Consider the following 23,557-nt stretch of genomic DNA (forward strand, 5'->3'; position numbering starts at 1 on the left):
ACGGACTATTCAACCAATCATTGAACAGATTTGATGTAACGCAAGACATTTAGGGGTGGAGCTTGTCCTTTTCTTCATAGTTTTGGGAAGGTCTTCAAGGAAGTTTGGATGAATCATTTCCATGACCTATGTTTTTACAGTCGACAAAACTGTTTCGCCTGTTATTTTTGTTTGTTTATTTTGCATGCCACCTTTTAAGACATATTGTAACACAATTTCGTGTTATCAGAGAACAATGACAATGTTTCCATTGTCTAATACAGTAGCAAGAGGATGCAAAATGTAACGGATTTCGGGAAAGTAGGGAAAGTTTTAGAACAAACGAATGCTTCAGGTACATTTCCTCGTGGAAGTAGTCACTGTATGCACTATTTTCTTCTGTTTTCAACTAGAGTATAGGCCTATATTTTGGAGACGTCTACAGCACCGCCCTTTTCATTCGTATGGGTTCCATAATGTAAGCCATCATGACAATCCATGCCATTCCGCTATCATGTGGAACAGCAACAATGTACATCCCGCGTTCTGTTACATCTCTGTACTATCATGGGAAACTCGACAGAACTCATTTGGAAATGGTCGACCTAGAGTGAGTCCAATTCCCTTATTTCTGTGCCTGTCCCATTTCAAGGGCTGTACATCTATGTCTGTCTGTCTGCTATGCAGTTGTTGGAACAGGTTTTGTTTTTCACTATGTTTCCCATTCAACAGGACTCTCCTAGACCATTTCAGCATGACCCTGGTGGAAAACCAGCAGAGCTAAGCTCGAAGAAGATGGATGGTTTGTTATTTTATGTATTCAGCAACATTTATTATCATCCCTAGGGTAATGATAAGGGTATACCTTTTCCAGCTAACTGTTAAATCTTCTCAAACCCACTGTGTCATTTGGTATTTTTTGTATTTTATTAACTGTTGCAAAAGCAGCAGCTACTCTTCCTGGGGTCCACACGAAACATGACATAATATAGAACATTAATAGACAAGAACAGCTCAAGGACATAACTACATACGGAACTATGTGTACTGTTACTGTACACTATTGTATGTTTACTGATGTTACTTCACAGGACAACCAGGGCCATGTGGGCCCTTGGCTTTCTGTGCTGAAGAGGGTCCTCTTCGCTCTGTGGCCCCAGCTGGCCCCGGGGGCCAGTCCCTCTACACCTCCTTAAGCCATCTGGCCAACGTCATGCAGCATAAGGCCCGAAGCCGCAGGAGCAGTCTCACCAGATACATCACTGGTCACACTCTGCCTCAGGTAAGTACACACACAGAGACATAGTCCAGGGGTTGAGGTCAAAAGTCCTAATGGAACATAATGGGACAAGTTTCCATCCATGCTTTTGTGAAACAGAAAAACCTGTTGTGTTTACTTTGTATTTTCTTTCAGATTCAAAGTGCTGCACAGCCATCAGCATTTGGACTCAAATTTCAGAAATGTGCCCAGGTAAGTATTGTAGACTCTGTAGAGGATGGTCTTACATTGCTCGTTACTGTTCGGGTAGGCTCGATATCTAGAAGTGTATGTACAATGTGCTCTCATATACCATGTGTTCTATACGATCTTTTGGGACACAGGTGGAGGCAGGTACCGAGTTCCCCCATCTGACGTTCTTCCTGCTCATCAACAACACTGGGCCTCCAGGGGACAGCAACCTTTCCCAGCTGGCCATTAGGGACTCCGTCTCTGGGATAGCAGCACTGCAGAGTGGGGGGATGGTGGTGGAGAAAGGCTTCCAGACCTTCACTATCGACTCACTGCCAGGTACACACGAGTCATGACAAATCGGTTTCATCAGTCTGTCCGTCCGTCAGTCAGTCTGTCAATCAGTCAGAAAGGCGGTCAGATCACCAGGGTTGTGTTCAGTATGGACAAAATGAGAAAATAGCCTACATTTGAAACAGGGAGATACTACCTGAACTTGTGTAGTAAGAAGCACTGATTTTCAGTTTGTTTTGCTACAGTGTACCTCACTGAACATGACCCAGGCTCCATGCTACAGAACAAAGGCTGTGCCACCTGAACTTATCCAATTGGAGTTATTATGAACATTGTTAAAATGATTGTATTAGCTTTTTACTCAATATTTCCAACCATAGTTAATATCGTTGTTGTTTTGGTTGTGTTTCTGCAGCAGGATCTCAGTACGTTGTGACGTATACTGCCCTCATCAAGGGTCACAAGAGTGAAATTCTGGACCTGCCTGCCTTCCTTACCTTCTCCAATGCTTCACTGGTACTGCAAACACTTTGTCCCTTTTTCTCTTGCTCTGTTTATATTGCCAAAGCAGCAACACTTTACATTGCTGTACATGGGTGCTATTCCAGGGTAATTTATACTGTTATTCTCGCTCTACAGAATGACGTCAATATGTTTGGTCCAATGGTGGCTAATTTGACACTGAGGCTTAACTCCACGAACAAGGTAACCTTGAAGCCTTCCTTTCTTAGTTTATCAATGTGATGTCGGTTGATAGTCGTGCTCGACGTAATGCTGCGTTTACAATGCTAAACCTTACACACAACCTTACTTTCGTACATTTCATCACAGTCAATCAGATTACAGTATTGTCCGTGCCCCTGATAGTAACTTCTTTCTCTTTTTCAAATATTGATGAATATGACCTACTCTCACTATACACTTTCAGATTTACCCCAATCACTATGTCCATTTTGCTGGGTTTGTTGGTGGATTCTTGCTGTCCTTGTTGCTGCTGTCCCTGGGATTTCTGGCCATGAACCTAATATGTGCCCGAGCCAGGAAAAACTCCCTAGAGCGAAGGGTAAGACGTTGTCACTGTAACCTCACCACTATTAGCTTACCTGAGTCCCAGATCTGATTGTGATGTCCTGCCAACTCCATTGCTGTGTGACAATGACAGCAATGAAGTTGTCAAGACAGCACAAACAGATCTGTATACTTGTTAGCCACCCAGCCGTGGCACAAAAAAAAACAATGAAACCAATACAAAGTCAACAAATTGACTCTCTATTGTATTTTATTTGAACTATTGTTTGAAAGATATTTCTCTTCTTGTTCGTTGACTACGATTGTTTTGTTCTATTTGAAAGCAATCCACAGTAAAGAGATTGTTACTGTTTCTCTTTGTATGTCTGTCATTCCTATAGAAAAAGCGAGGCGCCTCAGACCCTGAGTATGCGGTATGCAACATGAGTGAGACGGCCAAAGAAGAGGCAGCATTCGAGGACAAGATGGTGGACATCATGGTGCTGGAAGACCCTCAGAACATGTATCAAGCTCTGGAGAAGTGAGTATGGAAATGCCAAAGGATATAATGCTTTATTACTTGTCGTTATTTTTATGATGTCTTATGCTTAGGAGTAGGAACTGTGTTGTGCAACATGCAACAATTTCAAAGATTTTACTGAGTTACAGTTCATATAATGAAATCAGTCAATTGAACTAAATCAATCAAATTTCGATCAATCAAATGTATTTATAAAACCCTTCTTACATCAGCTGATGTCACAAAGTGCTGTACAGAAACCCAGCCTAAACCCCCAAACAGCAAGCAATGCAGGTGTAGAAGCACGGTGGCTAGGAAAAACTCCCTAGGAAGAAATCTAGAGAGGAACCAGGCTATGAGGGGTGGCCAGTCCTCTTCTGGCTGTGCCGGGTGGAGATTATAGCAGAACATGGCCAAGATGTTCAAATGTTCATAGATGACCATCAGGGTCAAATAGTAATAATCACATTGGTTGTCTAAATGTATTAATAATAAATGTATTAGGCCCTAATCTATGGACTTCAGTCCGTATCTGGTGTGACCACCATTTGCCTCATGCAGCGCGACACATCTCCTTCGCATAGAGTTGATCAGGCTGTTGATTGTTGCCTGTGGAATGTTGTCTCACTCCTCTTCAATGGCTGTGCGAAGTTGCTGGATATTGGCGGGACCTCGAACACGCTGTCATACATGCCTATCCAGAGCATCCTAAACATGCTCAGTGGGTGACATGTCTGGTGAGTATACAGGCCTGGGACATTTTCAGCTTCCAGGAATTGTGTATAGATCCTTGCGTCATGGGGCGGTGCATTATCATGCTGGAACATGAGGTGATTGCAGCGGATTAATGACACGAAAATGGTTACCAGCCTCAGAAATTGCAGCCCAAATAAATGCCTCACAGAGTTCAAGTAATAGGCACATCTCAACATCAACTGTTCAGAGAAGACTGCGTGAATCAGGCCTTCGTGGTCGAATTGCTGCAAAGAAGCCACTACTAAGGACATCAGTAAGAAGAAAAGACTTGCCTGGGCCAAGAAACACGAGCAATGGACATTAGACTGGTAGAAATCTGTCCTTTGGTCTGATGAGTCCAAATTTGATATTTTTGGTTCCAACCGCTATGTCTTTGTGAGACGCCGAGTAGATGAACGGATGATCAACAGTATTATGACCCAAAACACACCTCCAGGCTGTGTAAGTTATATTTGACCAAGAAGGAGAGTGATGGAGGGCTGCATCAGATGATGTGGCCTCCACAATCACCCAACCTCAAAACAATTGAGATGGTTTGGGATGAGTTGGACCGCAGACTGAAGGAAAAGCAGCCAACAAGTGCTTCGCATATGTGGGAATTCCTTCAAGACTGTTGGAAAAGCATTCTTCATGAAGCTGGTTGAGAGAATGCCAAAATTGTGCAAAGCTGTCATCAAGTCAAAGGGTGGCTGCTTTGAAGATTCTAAAATATATTTAGATTTATTTAACACTTTTTTTTGTCTTCACTACTTTTCTATAATGTAGAAAATAGTAAAAAAAAATAAACCTTGAATGAGTAGGTGTGTCCAAACTTTTGACTGGTATTGTATATCTGACATCCTCACAGCCTGGAGATGTCCAGCCTGCTGCGAGCCACCTCCAGCCTGGAGAGCAGTCGTGTCCAGATGTACAAAGATGTGATCGCAGCCCTGCTGGCCGCGCTGCGCTCCCAGAACCACATGTCCCAGCAGGCCGAGCAGCGGCTACTGAGCGTGCTCCACGGCCAGCTGATGGGCATGGAGGGCAAGCTGAAGGAGGAGCACTTGGCACGCATGGCAACCCTGGCGGCCCAGTGCAACCTGGAGACCCGGGAGCAGATGGAGGCGGAGCATCGCAGAGAGGCCCAGGAGAAAGCCCGGGCAGAGGTGCTGTTTCAGCACTCTGACGAACAGGTACTGTAGTGGCTATTATCAATCAAAAACCATTGGCGGAGGTAGAGAGCAATGTGGCTTGTGCATAAATAATGAGTTAAACATGCCAGAAATGGCTCCTATGGGCACAGATGGAGAAGCGACTCCAGCCCTGTGCTTAATTTATTTAGCTAATTATGGTCAAGACTATGGTTAGGTGATTATTTGAAGCAGGTGTATTAGTGGTGGGCTGGAGCAAAAGCCTGCACATCCAGTAGCTCTCCATGGCATTGGATAGATTAAATCAAGTGCACTTCAAGTATTTCACACTTATATTTAACACAGGTCTGATTGATTCTGGTTGATTCTCCAGGAGCTCCACCAATGCAGTGTCCTCCTGGAGAAGCTCCACAAGCTGAACCAGAGTCACCTCCAGCGCACCCTGCTGGTGAGACACGAGGAGGCCTCAGCCAAGGTCCAAAGGCAGATAGTGGAGTGGAGAAGAGTGGAGCTGCACAAGATCTTCTCAGAGGAGCTGGAGGAAGCCACCAGGATGTGCGAGCTGGAGAAGACCCAGGCCAGGAGTCTTCTGCATGACTACTTTGCCTATCAGGTGAGCTAGTGAAGATGGTCCCATTCATTAGGAACAGATAGGAGGAAACACTTTGAAACAGGCAACGTAAATGTTCAGGTAGGAGCTACTTCAGCAATAGTTGTCAGCAATGTTTCAGCAATGTTTTGCTGTATGTATCACTGAAAGTTGTTTTGGACTAAATGGGAAAGTCAAGGGGAAATACTGTCCTCTCAAGTAATCTCTTCACATATATTGCCTCATCTATCTCATCTCATTTCTCCTCATCTCTTACCATCTCTTCTCATCTTATCTAATTGACATTCACATTTTAGTAATTTAGCAGATGCTCTTATCCAGAGCGACTTACAGTTAGTGCATTCATGTTGAGATAGCTAGGTGAGACAACCACATATCATGTCTCATCGCATGTCTTCTCAATTCATCTTATCTCATCTCATTTTATTTGATCTCGTCACATCTCATCTCTCTAGAATCAGCTGGAGGAGGTGCTGGATGTGGTCCTGGCCAACCAACGTTGCATGCTGGGAGAGCGCCACGCCCAGAGGAGGTTCCTGGTGCACAGCCTCCACAGCCTGAAGGGCCTCATCTCCGAGACCTTCTCCAGGACCTCCAGCCAGATAGAGAACTGCTTCAGCCAGCATAGGAGGTTGGTTTGTGCTATGACTCTATACATGTGTTATACTGTATGTCAGGTTTTATAGCACCTGTTGTCTTCTACCTACTTGTCCTTAAGCCATTGTAGACTACTAAGGGTTCGGGAAACTTGGGAAACGTAGATGTAGCCTACATTCCTAAAGTGCAACCTTGCCTGTATTCCAACAGGGGGAGCGATGTGTCTGAAGAGCAGGTGGAGCTGCTGCTAGACAAGGCTCAGAAGGAGCTGGTGCTGGTGAGGCAGGGCCTGGACGAGGCTCTGAACCGGGAGAGGAGGGCCATGCACTGTGGCCTGGTCAAGAAGAGGAGGGACCTCATCTCCGACATGGTGAGATGATTGACAGTGCGTTGTTTAAGTCAAACTTCACAGTGTTGCTCTCAGGCAATACATTTGTGTATCTTAATTAGATAAATAATGAGTTAGCACTTATTTGAGAAATACTGAGAAATACTCCCAAATAAGATAATATTTTTTCAAGAAAATATCTCAATCAATTCCCAACTCCTGTGCATTTACTCATTTACTAATAACATAAAGCTGGGAATTATTCTGAGTAATGGAGAAACCACAAATATTACAAATATATACTGTTCCTTGACTTTTTCCACATTTTATTACGTTACAGCCTTATTCTGAAATGGATCAAATAAATAAAAATCGTCAGCCATCTGCACACAATAACCCACAATGACAAAGCGAAAAAAGGTTTTTAGAAATACTGAAATACCTTATTTACATAACTACATTTTAGAAAAACTTAAATATTTACATAAGTATTCAAACCCTTTGCTCCAAGATGCGAAATTGAGCTCAGGTGCATCCTGTTTCCATTGATTATCAGTGAGATGTTTCTACAACTTGATTGGAGTCCACCTGTGGTAAATACAATTGATTGGACATGATTTGTAAAGGCACACACTTGTTTATATAAGGTCCCACAGTTGACAGTGCATGTCAGATCAAAAACCAAGCCATGAGGTCAAAGGAATTGTCCATAGAGCTCCGAGATAGGATTGTGTCGAGGCACATATCTGGGGAAGGGTACCAAAAAATGTCTGCAGCATTGAAGATCCCCAAGAACACAGTGGCCTCCATTATTCTTAAATGGAAGAAGTTTGGAACCACCAAGACTCTTCCTAGAGCTGGCCGCTTGGCCAAACTGAGCAATCGGGGGAGAAGGGCCTTGGTCAGAGAGGTGAACAAGAACCCCATGGTGGAGATGGGAGAACCTTCCAGAAGGACAACTGTCTCTGCATCACTCCACCAATCAAACCAGACGGAAGCCACTCCTCAGTAAAAGGCAAATAACAGCCCACTTGGAGTTTGCCAAAAGGCACCTAAAGGACTCAGACCATGAGAAACAAGATTCTCTTGTCTGATCAAACCAAGATTGAACTTTTTGGCCTGAATGCCAAGCGTCACGTCTGGAGGTGGCAGCATCATGCTGTGGGGATGTTTTTCAGCGGCAGGGTTTGGGAGACTAGTCAGGATAGAGGAAAAGATGAACAGAGCAAAGTACGGAGAGGTCCTTGATGAAAACCTGCTCCAGAGGGCTCAGGACCTTAGACTGGGTTGAATGTTCACCTTCCAACATGACAACGACCCTAAGCACACAGCCAAGACAACACAGGAGTGGCTTCGGGACAAGTCTCTGAATGTCCTTGAGTGGCCCAGCCAGAGCCTGGACTTGAACCCAATCTAACATATTTGGATTGACCTGGAAATAGCTGTGCAGCGACACGCCCCCATCCAACCTGAAAGGGCTTGAGAGGATCTGCAGAGAAGAATGCGAGAAACTCCCCAAATACAGGTGTGCCAAGCTTGTAGCGTCATACCCAAGAAGACTCAAGGCTGTAATCGCTGCCAAAGGTGCTTCAACAAAGTACTAAGTAAAGGATCTGAATACTTATGTAAATGTGATATTTCTGTTTTTAATTTTTAATAAATTAGCTAAAATTAAAATTAAAAAAAAATGTTTTTGCTTTTCCATTATTGGGTATTGTGTGTACATTGGTGAAGGAAAAAAACGATTTCATCAATTTTAGAATAAGGCTGTAACCTACCAAAATGTGGATAGAGTCAAGGGGTCTGAATACTTTCTGAAGTCACCATATGTATATGATTGCCATAGCCTGAAGGACATCCCATGACCATTAATTTCCTGAAGTATTTACATTGTAAAAATACTTACAAGTAATACATATTGTAACCATCATCCATGTACATTTTGTTGTTGATTAACCATTCTTTCTTTTTTCTAATCATATTTTTATTTAATGAAATGTATCGACCGAAGATTACACAATACAACAGCAGTAGTGTTGTTCCTGTATACATGATGATATGTACTATTATTAAAACCACTGAATACTGAACCACTTTAACTGTATTCATTATCCTCTTTGCATTGTACTGTATTTACTCAAATGCTGTACCACTATACTGCTTTGGCAATATCTACAAATTGTATATCATGCCAATAAAGCAATCTGAATTTGAATTTAAATAGGTAACAGCTAGGTTTTGTTCTGTTCAGCAGGGCACAGCGTAGTGGAATATTCAGATGAATATATATTGAACGAACATCAGCTCTGTTCTTGCCATTTCTATCTGCAACGTTTTACATTTGCCAACTGAACATACCCAAGGAGTGCCTATAGGCGTGTAGGGGCCAGGGCTCGATTTTAAGCTTTTCAACCTTGTCTTTTTCTCTTCATCCAGCTGCAGGGCCACAAGCAGAGGCAGAAGGAGCTGTCGGCCCTGTCCCGAGGGGGCCTGGAGGAGGACAGGGTGGAGGTGGAGCCGGCCCAGCACCTCCGCTGCTGGCAGAGCCTGCTGACCGCCCAGTGCCTGGAGCTTGGGGAGCTCATCAACAACCTGGACGAGGAGGCCGCTGCAGACATCCGTAAGGTAACTCAAAATGACACAACACCTGCCTCTCTCCTTATATACAACGGTTAGATTAGGTAACTGGTAGATATAACTTGCACAACATACGTTGCCAATTTCGAATCGCTAGCTAGTTAGCAGTGTGCTAGTAGCATCCATTGTGCAAGTGACAGCACTCGCTCTCTAAGACTTAAAGTAGTTGTTTCCCTTGCTCTGCCAGGGCCATGGCTTTTGTGGAGCAATAGGTAACGCTGCTTTGTGAGGGCAAAGTGTTGGTCTGCAGAAGGACCCCAGTTCGAGACCATTGACGGACAAGACTTACTTTGTTACAAGTACACAACTTGAAAAAGTTATTGTTAGGCAGCAAATGAACATCATACATGATTATACATACATAGGTACATGGATTGTTAACTAACCAAACAAGTAGTTTCACTTTCCCTGACTTTCTATTGACTGGAGATTCACCTTTGACCTCCCCCAGGTCACCATGCGTGTGATCCACAGCGCCATGGCGGAGGTGAAGGCCATCCAGCCTGCTGTCGCCCAGGCTCTGCTGGCCCTGGGGAACCCCCGTGGCCCACTCCAGCAGCCAGAATCGGGGGCCAGCAGCAGCGCCCTGTCCCAGGCCCAGGAGAGGCTCCATCTGGAGGGAAAGGCGGCAGTGAGGACCCTCCAGGCCTCCAGGGACTCGCTGCACCAGGGCATGGAGAGGGAGCTGCAGGAGCAGCAGGAGCTGAGGGCCAGGGGACAGGTCTTCTTCAGGTGAGCAGATGTTTATTTTCCAATCACCTTTTCAGGTCAGTCCCTTGCGCTACAGAGAAGATGGTCATGTTGGTACACATTTCAGATTACTTGTGAAAGGGGGCAAAAAATAAACCTCTGGGGTATCTTAATGCAAATATTTGCACTTTGTGCTAATTGTGTGTGTGTGGCCATCTGTGTGTGTGTTTGAGTGTATTTTGTATCCTTTCAGGTCTCTGTGTTCGTCACAGCTCACCTTATCGGACGAGGAGCTCCTACACATGAAGCTGGAGTTCCAGAACTGTCTGTCCAGGATGGACCACTGCCTGATGCTGCCCCACGCCCTCTCCCGCTCCAAACTGCAGACCGCTCTGTCCACCTGGAGGAAGGAGATGGAGGAGCAGGCTGAACATCCACAGCCAGAGGTAGGTGGAATATCTGATACATACAGTTTGTAGAGCCAAAATGATAATACTGCCCTCTGCTGGTTCCTTAGCTGTAACATACTGTAACATACAGTTGACAAAGATCACTTGGACATGTTGCATTATATATATACACTACCGTTCAAACGTTTAGGGTCTCTTAGAAATGTTCTTGTTTTTGAAAGAAAAGCAAATTTTTTGTCCATTAAAATAACATCAAATTGCGGAAATGGCAGTGAAGTCACTGGTGATGGCCGTCCTATTTCAACTGACGCCAGAACTTCTACAGACATGTAAGCTGGAGCATTGGCACATTGTGGGAATGCATGAAAGTACTGACAAAAACACCTAGGCTATATCCATAGTGGTCAATGGTAAAACAAATAGCAACTAATACTAAAAAGACTAGATGAAATGACAGTAGCCTATGCTGTGGAGATGTTTCCCTCACCATCTCACGAACCATCTTGTGTATTTTCCAGAAGAAGACGAGGACTAAAGAGAAATCCACTGAGGGCAGACAGCGAGCAGACCCCTCAGAACTGCTGCTCTTTCAGAAGAAGATGGAGGACAGGATACAGCTGTTTGAGAAAGAAAAAGAAATGGAGCGCACTGTGAGGGAGAAGGTTCGGTGGAATTCAATTCACTGAAACTTTATTTGTCCCGAGGGGCAGTTATAAAATGGAGGAGAAGGCTTTTATATTGCGCATATCCTCTTTTGTCGCATTCACTTACTTTTTGCTCCTTTGACACGTTCTCACACTTCCGTACAGCTGGACGAGATGGGAATATAGCGGAGGCGGGTAAAGGGGATATTCCCGGACGGACTCCGAAACCTTTAGAGCCTTTCGAGTTTCTCAGACCTAGATTAAGCCTACTCCTGGACTAAAATCCACACTATGTAAATGATCTCATTGAACAACCTCTTTAGTCCATGAATGGTTTTATCATCAAATTCAGAAAAACTGTCCCTTAGCGTTTGCTGCCAGTGTTATGAAACCTGTTAGTCAGCCTACTGATAAACCTGCTCTTGCTATGACTAGGTTTCCTAGGGCTACCTAACTGGGCCATAGCCTGTTATAAAATGTGCGCATTTAACACGAAAATAAGAGTAAGCGCATAGGGTGTTCGATGTATGTCTCACCAGGATCCGGGGAGAGCTTAGTTGAGTAACTGTGACCTAATCACTTAACCTAACTCATTTCCTACAACTTTAGCTAAACCCCTTCGTTCCCTGACATCTCCAACATCTTTCTCTCTCTCTAGGTCCTGGAGGAGATGCGTAGCGTGAGGGAATCGGAGCTCCGGAACCAGGCAGACGGCCTGGCCGTGCAGATGGCCGCCCTCCACTACCAGAAGGCTGAGAGGAGGACCAGGGTCCTGGAGACCTCCAGAGCTCTGCTCACCATCCAGAGCCTGCTCACAGAAGAACTGCGAGCCAGCAGGAGCCTGGGGGCACCCCCCATAGCCCAGAGCATCCAGAACCACTGTCTGGTAGGATAGGACATTGTGGCATGTCAGATGCTTTAGCATGTACTGTAGCCTGATTCATACTTCAGCTGTGAAATATTAAATTTAATCAAATCCGCCTGAGCAATTTGGTTGCGCACACACAGATACAGGATACAAGATATATCCTCAGTGGATAAAGTTTTTGTGAAGACCGTGATCCCTTTGCGTGTGACTACAGGGTTTGGAGGAAGCAGAGCTCCAGCTCCAGAGGGAGCATGCAGAGTTGGAGAGTCTGGAGTCTGGACCCTCCAAACACAGACCACCCAAAGACCCACACTACTCTGATAATGAAGTGGAAGAGGAAGGGCAAAGAAGGCTGTTTCATATAGAGCGTGACAGCCGCATGGCCGCCATCCTTCACGAGGCCCTGTACACGTGTGATCAGGTCATTGTTCTGCAGTCAGAGAGGTGGGCTTTTTGGAGCTATTATTCTGCCTAAAAGAAATGTACAATTGAGAAATATTCTTACACAAATGCACCATGAAGCGTAACACAGAACATAGCTCCTAGTGCGAACAGAATAATTAGTAATATTTTATAATATTTTTGTCCCAGGCTGCAAGAGGCCAACGCTAGGAATCAAGCCATGGAGGATCTCAAGGAGCAGCTGGAGCTGAAGAGACTCTACACAAACTGTGACCAGGTGATCTAGCCATCATATAATTGTTATTCTCCAATTGCTTTTTAGTTGCTTTTTAGTCCAGAAGTAGGCTTAATCGGGGTCTGAGTCACTATTTTGTTGACAGTCCAAGCCCAAGGAGACAGTGTTTTTCCATCCGTCCCTCTTTTTCCTCTATCCCTCCCCAGGATCTGGAGTTTGCGGCCAGGTTGGTGAGGCAGAGCCAGGTCTCCACTGAGGTTCTCCTAGAGGCTCTCCGCCTCCTCCTCCCAACCCTCCCCGAGTCGGAGCTGCTCTCCCTCATTGATGCCCTCTGCCCCAAGCAATTGGTCTTTCCAGCGTCCTCAGAGCAGGAGAGCACAGTGTAAGAACTACTGAAGCTCCTTCGTCTAGCAATAGTTTCATTGGTAGTGGATTGGAGTGTTTTCTTCAGAATTGTTTAAAGGTATACCGCGAGATTCTGGCATTTAGGCCAGCATTGCTATTGTACCTGTAGACTTCCAGTCATTGCGCTAAAGCTAGTTAGTATTGGCTCGCGAAACGTCTGCTAACTTCCTTCATACTGCACGCAGAAACATACAAATTGTATCTACGAGTTCATTTGACTCTGGGTAAGTAGAACATGGCCAGAATCTCGCAGTAGACATTTGTAGGTAGAGTCTGCAATGCTATATCATCAACATAGCAGGGGACTTCCTGCTTACAACAGCAACAGACTTCAAATCTGCAGCCACAGAGCTTAAAGGTAGAGTTGTCGGCATGACATCCCCATACACACTGTGGCATGTTCCTGCTTGCAGGCATTAACAACAACAAAGTTCAAATCTTCCATTGCCAATATTGGCTGTTTATCTACCCACGAAATTGGGGAGATAAAGGGGGGTAAAAAAAATAAAAGTTGCAGTCTTGGCAGAAAAGAAGTCTGAGACATAAAGTCTCTGCCTGGCCATTGAAAACTCAGGGTGAACTTTAGTCAAGTATTCAGCATGGTGCATCTGGCAGCTTGCACATCTTTGGTGTCTAACGCCAGTTTTAACCCTCCACTTACATCCAGTAAGTAAATGAAGTCATACATATGCTCACTGTTTAGCAGGCTCCAAAATAGCAATCCCACTAGAGAATAGAACTCTCGGAGCAGTTTGTGCCGAGCACCAGATGTTTAGGCGGGTGTCTATGAGTGACTCACACCAGCACAATGTGTTACTTGTCAGTAAACGCTGGATGCAGTTTGTTTCTCATGTGTCAATTTAAGAATTTAATTTGTCTCCTATTAACTTAACTGTGAATAATGCCCTTCTTGCCATTGTAACAACTGATGTAGCACACACCCCCGCAGTTCCCGCAAGTGGTCCCCCTGGAGGTCGGGCCCCCCTGATAGCATATGAACACGTCATAAGCCATTCTTTATTTATTTTTTATTACAGGAAATTTGCTTTCAAACTACAGGGTGGGCTCCGCGAAACTGCGCTATGGCACTAATTGTAAGCACTTGTCACACACAAATATACTACCACAAAAAGTAGAACTGAAAGCAATTTCAAGTAGATTCCAAAGTAGAACAAAAAGGATCTACAAGAAAATGGTTAAACATTTCAGAATTCATGTAGGGAATTAATAGCAAGCTAAGATGTATGTGATCATACAGGGGACGCTGGCATTTCAGTCCACATGAGAACTTTTGAAAGAACCTGCGAAAAGATCAAGTCAAAAGAAAGTCTTCACGTTTCGTAAACTACAGGTGTGGACTAACAGTCAAATGCTTACTTCCGAGTCCTTTTTCGAGTTAAAGATACAAATGTAATAGTGTCACGAGGAATGAATACACAGTAAATAACGAATAACAATGACGAGTATATAATATCAAATGAAATTGTATTGGTCGCGTACACATATTGCGGATGTTATCGTAGATGCAGCGAAATGCTTATGGTTCTAGCTCCAACGGTCCAGTAATACCTAACAATACAAAACAATACACACAAATCCCCCCCCAAATAACATGGCTATATACAGGGAGTACCAGTGTCGAGTTGATGTGCAGAGGCATGAGGTAATTGAGGTAGCTATTTACCTATAGGTAGGGTTAAAGTGACTAGGCAACAGGATAGATAGACAGTAGCAGCAGTGGGTAGCCATTTAATTTAGCTTTTTAGCTGTCTTGTTTAGCAGTATGGCTTTGGGGGTAGAATCTGATAACGGTTCTGCTGGTTCCAGAGAGAACAGTCTATGGCTTGGGAGGCTGGAGTCTTTGATAATTTTTTGGGACCTTCCTCTGATTTACTTGGTGTGTAAAATGTTAGTTATAACCGCATTCTTACAGCACTGTCGAGGTAGTGAGACTGATCAATGTGATCTCTCTGAGGAGGAAAGAATACTCATTCAAGTCAAATCCCATTTTATTTATCACATACGCCGAATACAACTGTTGTGGACTTTACAGTGAAATGCTTGCTTACGAACCTTTCACAATGATGCAGAGTAAAAAATATATATATATATATATATATATTTTAAATAGTAACTAACTCAAGAGGAGTAAAATAAAATACACAAGAATGGAGCTCTATACAGGGAGTACCAGTACCAGATCAATGTGCAAAAGTACGAGTTATTTGAGGTAGATATGTACATGAAGGCAGGGTAAAGTGACTATGCTTCCGGTTAGATAATAATAAATACAAAAATTAGCAGCAGCAAATGATGAGTGTAAAAGTGAGTGTGTGTGAGTGTATGTTTGTTTGTGTTGTGTGTGCATATTTAGTGTTTGAATGTGTGAGGGATTTGTGTGGGAGTGACAAGTGTAGTGTGTGTATATGGTGTGTATATAAAGTCTAGTGAGTGTGCGTAAGGTGCAGATAGTTTGGGTACCATTAATTGACTATTTAGCAGTCTGGCTATTATGGCTTGGGTGTAGAAGCTGTCTCGGAGCCTGTTGGTCCAGGAGCCGATGCTCCGGTATCGTTTGCTGGATGGTAGGAGAGTGAACAGTCTATGGCTTGGGTGGCAGGAGTCTTTGTCAATTGTTGGGCCTTCCTCTGATGCCGCCTGGTATAGAGGTCCTGGATGGCAGGGAGCTCGGCTCCAGTGATGTACTGGGCTGTCCTCACCACCCTTTGTATCGCTTTGCGGTCAAGGGCGGTGCAATTTTTATACCAAGTGGTGATGCAGCCGGTCAAGATGCTCTCGGTGGTGCAGCTGTAGAACTTTTTTAGGATCTGAGAGCCCATACCAAATCTTTTCAGCCTCCTGAGAGGGAAGAGGTGCTGCCGTGCCCTCTTCACGACTGTGCAGGTGTGTGTTGACCATGTTAAGTCCTTAGTGATGTGGATCATATCTTCCCATCTGCCCATGATACATTGGCTGGGAGCTTGGAACACTTACTGTCAATGTCCTGTCTGGGCTGGCCAACGTTCTGTTTGGACTCTGTTGCTTGTGTGAATAATGCTCTTTGTATGAGGACACCTGGGACTTGGCCTGTCTAGCCAGGAAAAGAGGGAAGTTACTGAAAAAGTTAACTTAAATAGAACAAAATGCATCATTTTGTGGAGTCTCCATCTGCTTAATTCGCTTGTCCCCCGCGTAAATAATTTTCTTTATAGCCAGAGAGCTATTTTTCTTTTCCATTCTGGCTGTTTTTTTTCTCAGGTGGCCAGGGGGAGCAGGAAAATCTCTGCTGGTCAGACTGAGGGAGGAAATGGTGGGGAGGAATGTCTCAGCCAACAGCACGGACAAGAACAGAAACCAGTGAGTGCAAGACAAAGAGCCTCAGCTTTTTTCTGAAACTTTTATTTTAGATGTGGATACTCCGAATGTTGACAATGTAATGTTGACGACGAGGACAGGTGGGTCTGTGCGAATTTATAAAGGTTACTACCTTGATAACGATAAAGCATAAACATTGATTGTGAGTCAACCTGCAGTGCTGTTTTTCTTTATCGGTGATTGAATTGGAGCCTACGGGTACTTTTTTTTTTTTTTTTTTTCTTATTTTTTTTTATCCCATTTTCTCCCCAATTTTTCGTGGTGTCCAATCGCTAGTAATTACTACCTTGTCTCATCGCTACAACTCCCGTACGGGCTCGGGAGAGACGAAGGTCGAAAGCCATGCGTCCTCCGAAGCACAACCCAACCAGCCGTACTGCTTCTTAACACAGCGCGCCTCCAACCCGGAAGCCAGCCGCACCAATGTGTCGGAGGAAACACCGTGTACCTGGCCCCCTTGGCTGGCGCGCACTGCGCCCGGCCCGCCACAGGAGTCGCTGGAGCGCGATGAGACAAGGATATCCCTACCGGCCAAACCCTCCCTACCCCGGACGACGCTATGCCAATTGTGCGTCGCCCCACGGACCTCCCGGTCGCGGCCGGCTGCGACAGAGCCTGGGCGCGAACCCAGAGACTCTGGTGGCGCAGTTAGCACTGCGATGCAGTGCCCTAGACCACTGCGCCACCCGGGAGGCCCTGCCTACGGGTACTTTTACGAAGTACTAGGAAATAACTTGGGAGAGACAATATTTGGCACATAGCGACATAGAGCGGTAGACGCATTTTGGTCCCACTTTTGTAAAATACTATATATACTGTAGATGCTTCAGAAATAATAATCATAATCAAATGTCATACTATTTTCCAGGTTCCAGGAGAAGAGACAGAGCCTGCTGGAGAGGCTGTTTCTCAATCCCAGACCCGAGGCTCGCAGGGACGTCATGCAAGTGTTGGTCCAGGAAAAGGGGAGGGGGGGAGTTGTTGCCATTCCCAAACCAGTCGCGACTGGAACGAGCCAAACCATAGCCTCAGAACAGCTCCAAGACTCCGTTCTGATTTCAGTGGGAGGAGGAGTAGAGGTGGACAGTGAAACTGTGTTTGTCTCCACTACTGCAGCAGCACCCTCCACCTCTGGCTCGGCCAACGATGCAGTAGTACTGGACATCCCTACTACGGGGGAGAGGGTGTTTGTGTTCCGCGTTCTGCCGGAGCCCCAGAACACGACAGGGGCCACCAACAGGAAGAGGAAGAAGAGGAACTTTCTTAATCTGAAGAAGGGATCGGTAGCCCCCACAGACCAACCCTGAGCTTGCTGGTGGTTTCAGAGGGTCTACTGTAGACACAGACTTGCCATTAGATTCCCACTGGTCCTATACTGAACCCCTAGCCTGGTCCCAGGTCTGTTTGACTGAAGGAGTTGGCAAAACAGCACAAACAGATCTGAGACCAGGCTAGGGGAACATGTGCCCTGTTAGACTCTGTTATGTGCTCTAAAATGTCCCACATTTATGGTACTCAATGATGGTATTATGATAACAATGAGCAAAATTCTATGTATTAACGTTTAATTTAGTTGAAGTAGTCTCAAGGTACTGTAAAATAGCCATATAGTTGCAGGCTTTGTCTGTAGACAGCTAGTTTTTCTGATAATGAATGATTTGCACGTCTTGGCATATACATAAACCACATCACCATTATCAATATTTTAAATAAATAAATACAAATGTTATTAAAAAATTTGTACCGTGGCGTGTTCCTATCCATTGTATGTTAAAACACCTGCAACAGTCATGTTTTTGGCAAGCTTCAAAATATCAATCCCACAAGTTCAACCAATGTGTTACAACTGTTTTTTACAAATTCATAAACGATCAATAAATTAATAATGATTAGTTTAGTTATATAAACTCAGTTTATTAACTAGACCTACCTATAACTCTGTAAATCGTTTCATTAACGGCCATACAAATGTTACCAACATGCAGTGATGTAAAGTACTTAAGTAAAAAATACTTTAAAGAACTGCTGAAGTAGTTTTTTGGGGTATCTGTACTTTACTATTTATATTTTTTACTACTTTTACTTCACAACATTCCTAAAGAAAATTATGTACTTTTACTCCATACATTTCCCCTGAAACCCAAAAGTACTCGTTACATTTTGAATGCATAGCAGGACAGAAAATAGTCAAATTCACACACTTATCAAGAGAACATCCCTGGTCATCCTACTGTCTCTGATTTGGCGAACTCACTAAAAACAAATGCTTTGTTTGTAAATTATGTTTGAATGTTGGAGTATGACCCTGGCTCTACGTATACGAAAAAAACAAGAACATTGTGCCATCTGGTTTGCTTAATATAAGGAATGTTTTATTATTCATACTTTTACTTTTGATACTTAAGCATATTTTAGCAACTACATGTATTTTTATACTAAAGTATATTTAAAACTTTTATACTTTTACTCAAGTAGTATTTTACTGGGTGACTTTCACTTTTACTTGAGTCATTTTCTAATAATGTATATTTACTTTTACTTAAGTATGACAATTGGGTACTTTTTCCATCACTGCCAACATGTGCTTAAATAAATGTTGATAGTGACATGTGGATTGTTACAGCATGGGATAATACACTTTGTTGTCATCCTGAAGGATGTTGATAGCTGGAAGGAATTTCACGTTTGCAAAATGCATAGGAGCGCGTAAGAAGTTTCATTTCCAGTTATGTTGCGCTTAGTGGATCTTCGACGTCATCATCTCTTTTTTTTGTCTCTCTCAACTACAAACTGCGAAGTTGCTCGACGAAGAACACACTCGTTTTGTAAAGCCCAATCGTAGTTGCCTCTACAGAAGAAGCCTTTTTTTAACCGAAGCAACAACGGGTAGAAAGATGAGACTCGCACCTTTGTTGTGTTTCTTCAGTTTTATTTGGTTGGGAGATTGTGCACCACCGACATGCTATTCCCGAGTGCTTGGCTTGAGCAAGGAAATAATGGACCTTTTGGAAAAACTGCACAATTATCATCTCACGGTGAGCTATTTCAATTTCATTTTTTGATAAAAACAGTTATTTTCTTATGTATCCAAATGTTTTCTAATGTAAACGTTTTATTCCGTAGAAAACCTGCGTGGAGATTCTGCCCAAAATGTTTCTGGATGTGCACGTAAGTTTAACACCATGTAATTTATCTGAACAAAATATTGATTCTCAGACGTCATACCAGTATTGAAGAAAAGGTCGACAGAGGGAACCAGAATCTGATTTGACGTCTCATTGGGTTATATTGCATTAACTGTAATGTGTTGGTGATGCAATATTCATGGTTGATGTAGATTCGAAGATGCATGCATTCCATAATGTGATTGGATGCCGATATCAAAGCAGAAAAATATAACTTGCCAATCAATTTAAATTAATATAAAACAGTTGTTGTACACCAGTATCTGAAACTGTTTCTGTGTAACTTTTGAATCAATATATTATAATATTAATTTAGCTATAGGTTATACAATGTCTTTGTTATTTCCCTGTAGAATTCGTGCATCGTGACCAAGCTCCGTGACTTCCTCTACGTTGTGGAGAACCTTCCTACACAGTACTGCAGAGAGCGACCCAGGATCGTGTTGTTGAAGCGCAAAGTCAACAACCTGTACACGATTATCAACAGAATCTGTTATCGGGTATGTGTGTACTTAGCTATGCAGAAGAATGAACCATGCGGTCTCTCATAGCCAGAATATTATTAAAATGAAACAAATCTGTCATAGCCTATTCTGTATGTGGTGCAGGAAATGACCAGCCTGTTTCCAGATCTGTTCTGCCATGCCAACCCTTATAATGACAATGACATGAGTTGACGAGATGGCCTTTCTGGAACCAAGCTAGGGAATTACAGCCCAGAGTTCAGTTCAATATAAAAGATAACATGATTACTTCTGCTCATTTAGTTTAATGTCTGCCGACGTTTCGTCAGTTTTGCTCATCCTTTCACCCGCATGCTGCAGCTGAAGATGTTGTGTATGCCTAGGTCTGACTGTTTGGCCTCCCCACAGGACCTAGTGTATTTCACAGATGACTGTGAGGCCATTGAGACTGGACAGAGTAACCCTCGCTACGGAGAGGACAGGCTCCAGCTGCTGGTGGAAGAGAAGAGATGAGCCCATCCAGAGACAAACACACACACGCTCACATGTGCGAACAGCACACATCTCACACACACACACACACACACACACACACACACACACACACACACACACACACACACACACACACACACACACACACACACACACACACACACACACACACACACACAGGAATGGAAGTGTGAGGGTATGTAAACCCTGTTTCACTCAAAATCACACACACACACACACACACACACACACACACACACACACACACACACAGGAATGGAAGTGTGAGGGTATGTAAACCCTGTTTCACTCAAAATCACACACACACACACACACACACACACAACTCTAGTGGAAAAACATGCCAACGCTGTTTATTTTCTAACCAATGTAGTGGTGGCCTACAGAGTTGATGTTATTGGTGAAGTCTCATGTTAGATGGCATGTGTCTGGTTACATTACACCAAGTGGTGGAGGACTTTCCACAGGAAATTTGCTGAATACCAGCCATTCCAATGAAACCCTTAAAATAATAAACCAATAAGAAATGTCTGTGAGCCTCGCTTACCGCTGCTTACTTACCATACTGTTCGAAAGGGAATGCCTAATTTATCCAAATATGTTGTATGTTTCCATAACCCTTCGTACTACTAAGCTGTCTTAAGGCTTACACATACCCAGTTCCCAGCCTGTACACCCCTGAGAAAATAATGATTACCTCATGCTTGTTGTTTGAATGTATGAATAGGCCTACTCTTTAACCTTTAGTTATGTATCTTGTTTTAATGTAGACTAAACTTCATCATTATCGCGTTTTCTATGTAATTGGTACAATATACGTTTGTGTAGTGTATTACTTATATGTATGTAATAAAACAACTATATCTCTTTTTGGTGCCTGTGAGTTTTCAAATGTGGTGTGTGAGCAGCAAGCACAAATGCAATTGATTTTCTTTTAATATTGCAAGACAGTCGAGTGAGTTTTGATATTGAATTCGCATTGTGAGTGAAAACAGGAAATGCCGTGCAAGGATGTTGGCTGGGGGTGGCAGTGGGCGTAACATGCAGGACTGGTAATCTGTGATTGGCAGTGGCAGTTCCAATCCAGGTGTGTTTTTGTTTTTTACATTATCCTAACCCCCTAACCCTTACCTTAACCATTCACTGGTATGATTCAACTTTATCCCTTGTGCTTGCCTTTAAATATTGGTTGTTTTGAGAATTGGACAATGTTTCTCAAGACTGTTAAGATTCAGACACAGTCACAGTTTCTCACAAAAATGAAGTCAACACTCTACAGACCCAAACCCAACTTCTTGATGAGATAAAGACAGTTCAAATGTGAAAAAAAAAACAAGACTAAGACCAGCCCTCTTAAAATGTCTGAAAAATAAGCAACCATATTGAAAAAACTAGGTTCCCTGGCAATTTTAAGTTGCCACTCTTACAAGAGATGGCACTCACTGGTGTATCTTGACCACGTGACTTGAACGACTACACAAACCATGGTCTTGACCATGATCAACAGACCAAGACATTGGGTGCCAACCCAGGCCTAGACACTGTGTATTGAATCCCAGATCAAGACTGCATTTATGTGACCAAGATCAAGACATCTCTGGTTTATCCTGACTGTAAGTCTGACAAACTTAGATTTTGTAAGTCTGAGAAACTTAGAAATGTCCCTTTACATACCTAAATGTGTTGAAAAGAAGCCAGCAAATTCTGAACTTTACTTAACAATCTATTACTAACTTACCACAATACTGAAACACGGTTTTCCATTATATCTTTTGCTACATGATGACTTTGCAAAAGTTACTACTCATAAAACATGATTGATTGACTGTGGCAGGAAATCTACATTGTTGGGGAAGCTACTCTGAAAATATAGTTTACCAAGCTACCAAATACTTCACATTTGAAGAAGTTAAACTACACTAAAGCTACCCTTAAGGACAATATATACTGAACAAAAATATAAAAGCAACATGCAACAATTTCGAAGGTTTTACTGAGTTACAGTTAATATAAGGGAATCAGTCAGTTTGATACATTCATTAGGACCTAATCTATAGATTTCACATGACTGGGAATACAGATGTGCATCTGTTGGTCACAGATACTTTAAAAAATGTAGGCCTCAGGATTTTGCCACGGTATCTTTGTGCATTCATATTGCCATCGATAAAATGCAATTGTGTTTGTTGTCGGTAGCTTATGCCTGCCCATACCATAACCCCACCGCCACCATGGGATACTGTGTTCACAACGTTGACATCAGCAAACCGCTCGCCCACACGACGCCATACACATGATCTGCGGTTGTGAGGCCGGTTGGACGAACTGCCAAATTCTCTAAAATCACGTTGGAGGCGGCTTTCGGTAGAAAAATTAACATTAAATTCTCTGGCAACAGCTCTGGTGGACATTCCTACAGTCAGCATGCCAATTGCACACTCCCTCAAAACTTGAGACATCTGTGGCATTGTGTTGTGTGACAAAACTGCACATTTTAGGGTGGCCTTTTATTGTCCCTAGCACAAGGGGCACCTGTGTAATGATCATGCTGTTTAATCAGCTTCTTGATATGCCACACATGTCAGGTGGTTGGATTATCTTAGCAAATAAGAAATGCTCACTAACAACGATGTAAACAAATTTGTGCACAAACTTTTTGCAAAATAAAGCATATGCAACATTTCTGAGATCTTTTATTTCAGCTCATGAAATATGGCACCAACACTTTACATGTTGCGTTTGTATTTTTGTTCAGAGTAGTTTACTTAAATGAAGTAGCTTTGAAAAAGTAGATCACTACATCCAAATTATTTTGTGAAAATTGTTCATAAAGTATGTACATCTGAAATGTCATAGACTACAAATTTCAAGACATATCACTTTGGGGTCATATGTCAACAGAATATGTAAATTAGCCTATTAAACACAAAAACTGTTTCAAGTGAGAATTAGGCAGGTCTGATGCCGAAGAATAAAGGAAATTATTGCCCAGTACAGTAGTTAGCTACACAGCAAAGAAATGTAGTTAACTACTGAAAACACAATCTAGATTAT

At 43.2% G+C, this 23,557-nt stretch overlaps 2 protein-coding genes across 3 annotated transcripts; both read left to right on the top strand.

Annotated features, from left to right (window-relative positions):
* Positions 1-8: 8 nt before the first annotated feature.
* Positions 9-18,358, top strand: LOC129841558 (limbin-like). 2 transcript variants are annotated; one of them, XM_055909904.1, is made up of 23 exons: positions 9-589; positions 712-781; positions 1,071-1,261; positions 1,394-1,450; positions 1,582-1,768; positions 2,139-2,239; positions 2,363-2,428; positions 2,652-2,786; positions 3,133-3,272; positions 4,855-5,179; positions 5,511-5,750; positions 6,203-6,378; positions 6,555-6,714; positions 9,109-9,297; positions 9,761-10,041; positions 10,253-10,445; positions 10,928-11,059; positions 11,712-11,939; positions 12,136-12,365; positions 12,513-12,600; positions 12,765-12,940; positions 16,222-16,320; positions 17,207-18,358. In XM_055909904.1, exons 1-23 carry the CDS (start codon positions 326-328, stop codon positions 17,643-17,645), a joined length of 4,167 nt encoding a protein of 1,388 aa, XP_055765879.1. In that variant the 5' UTR covers positions 9-325; the 3' UTR covers positions 17,646-18,358. The 2 variants fall into 2 exon arrangements, with proteins under 2 accessions (XP_055765879.1, XP_055765871.1); XM_055909896.1 differs by having other exon boundaries at positions 11-589; positions 10,928-11,071.
* Positions 18,359-19,059: 701 nt separating this feature from the next.
* Positions 19,060-21,372, top strand: LOC129834471 (cytokine-like protein 1). Its single transcript, XM_055899482.1, has 4 exons — positions 19,060-19,373; positions 19,462-19,506; positions 19,877-20,023; positions 20,396-21,372. Exons 1-4 carry the CDS (start codon positions 19,233-19,235, stop codon positions 20,498-20,500), a joined length of 438 nt encoding a protein of 145 aa, XP_055755457.1. The 5' UTR covers positions 19,060-19,232; the 3' UTR covers positions 20,501-21,372.
* The last annotated feature ends 2,185 nt before the right edge of the window (positions 21,373-23,557 follow it).

This window comes from Salvelinus fontinalis, chromosome 3, assembly GCF_029448725.1.
Source record: "Salvelinus fontinalis isolate EN_2023a chromosome 3, ASM2944872v1, whole genome shotgun sequence".
NCBI lineage: Eukaryota > Metazoa > Chordata > Actinopteri > Salmoniformes > Salmonidae > Salvelinus > Salvelinus fontinalis.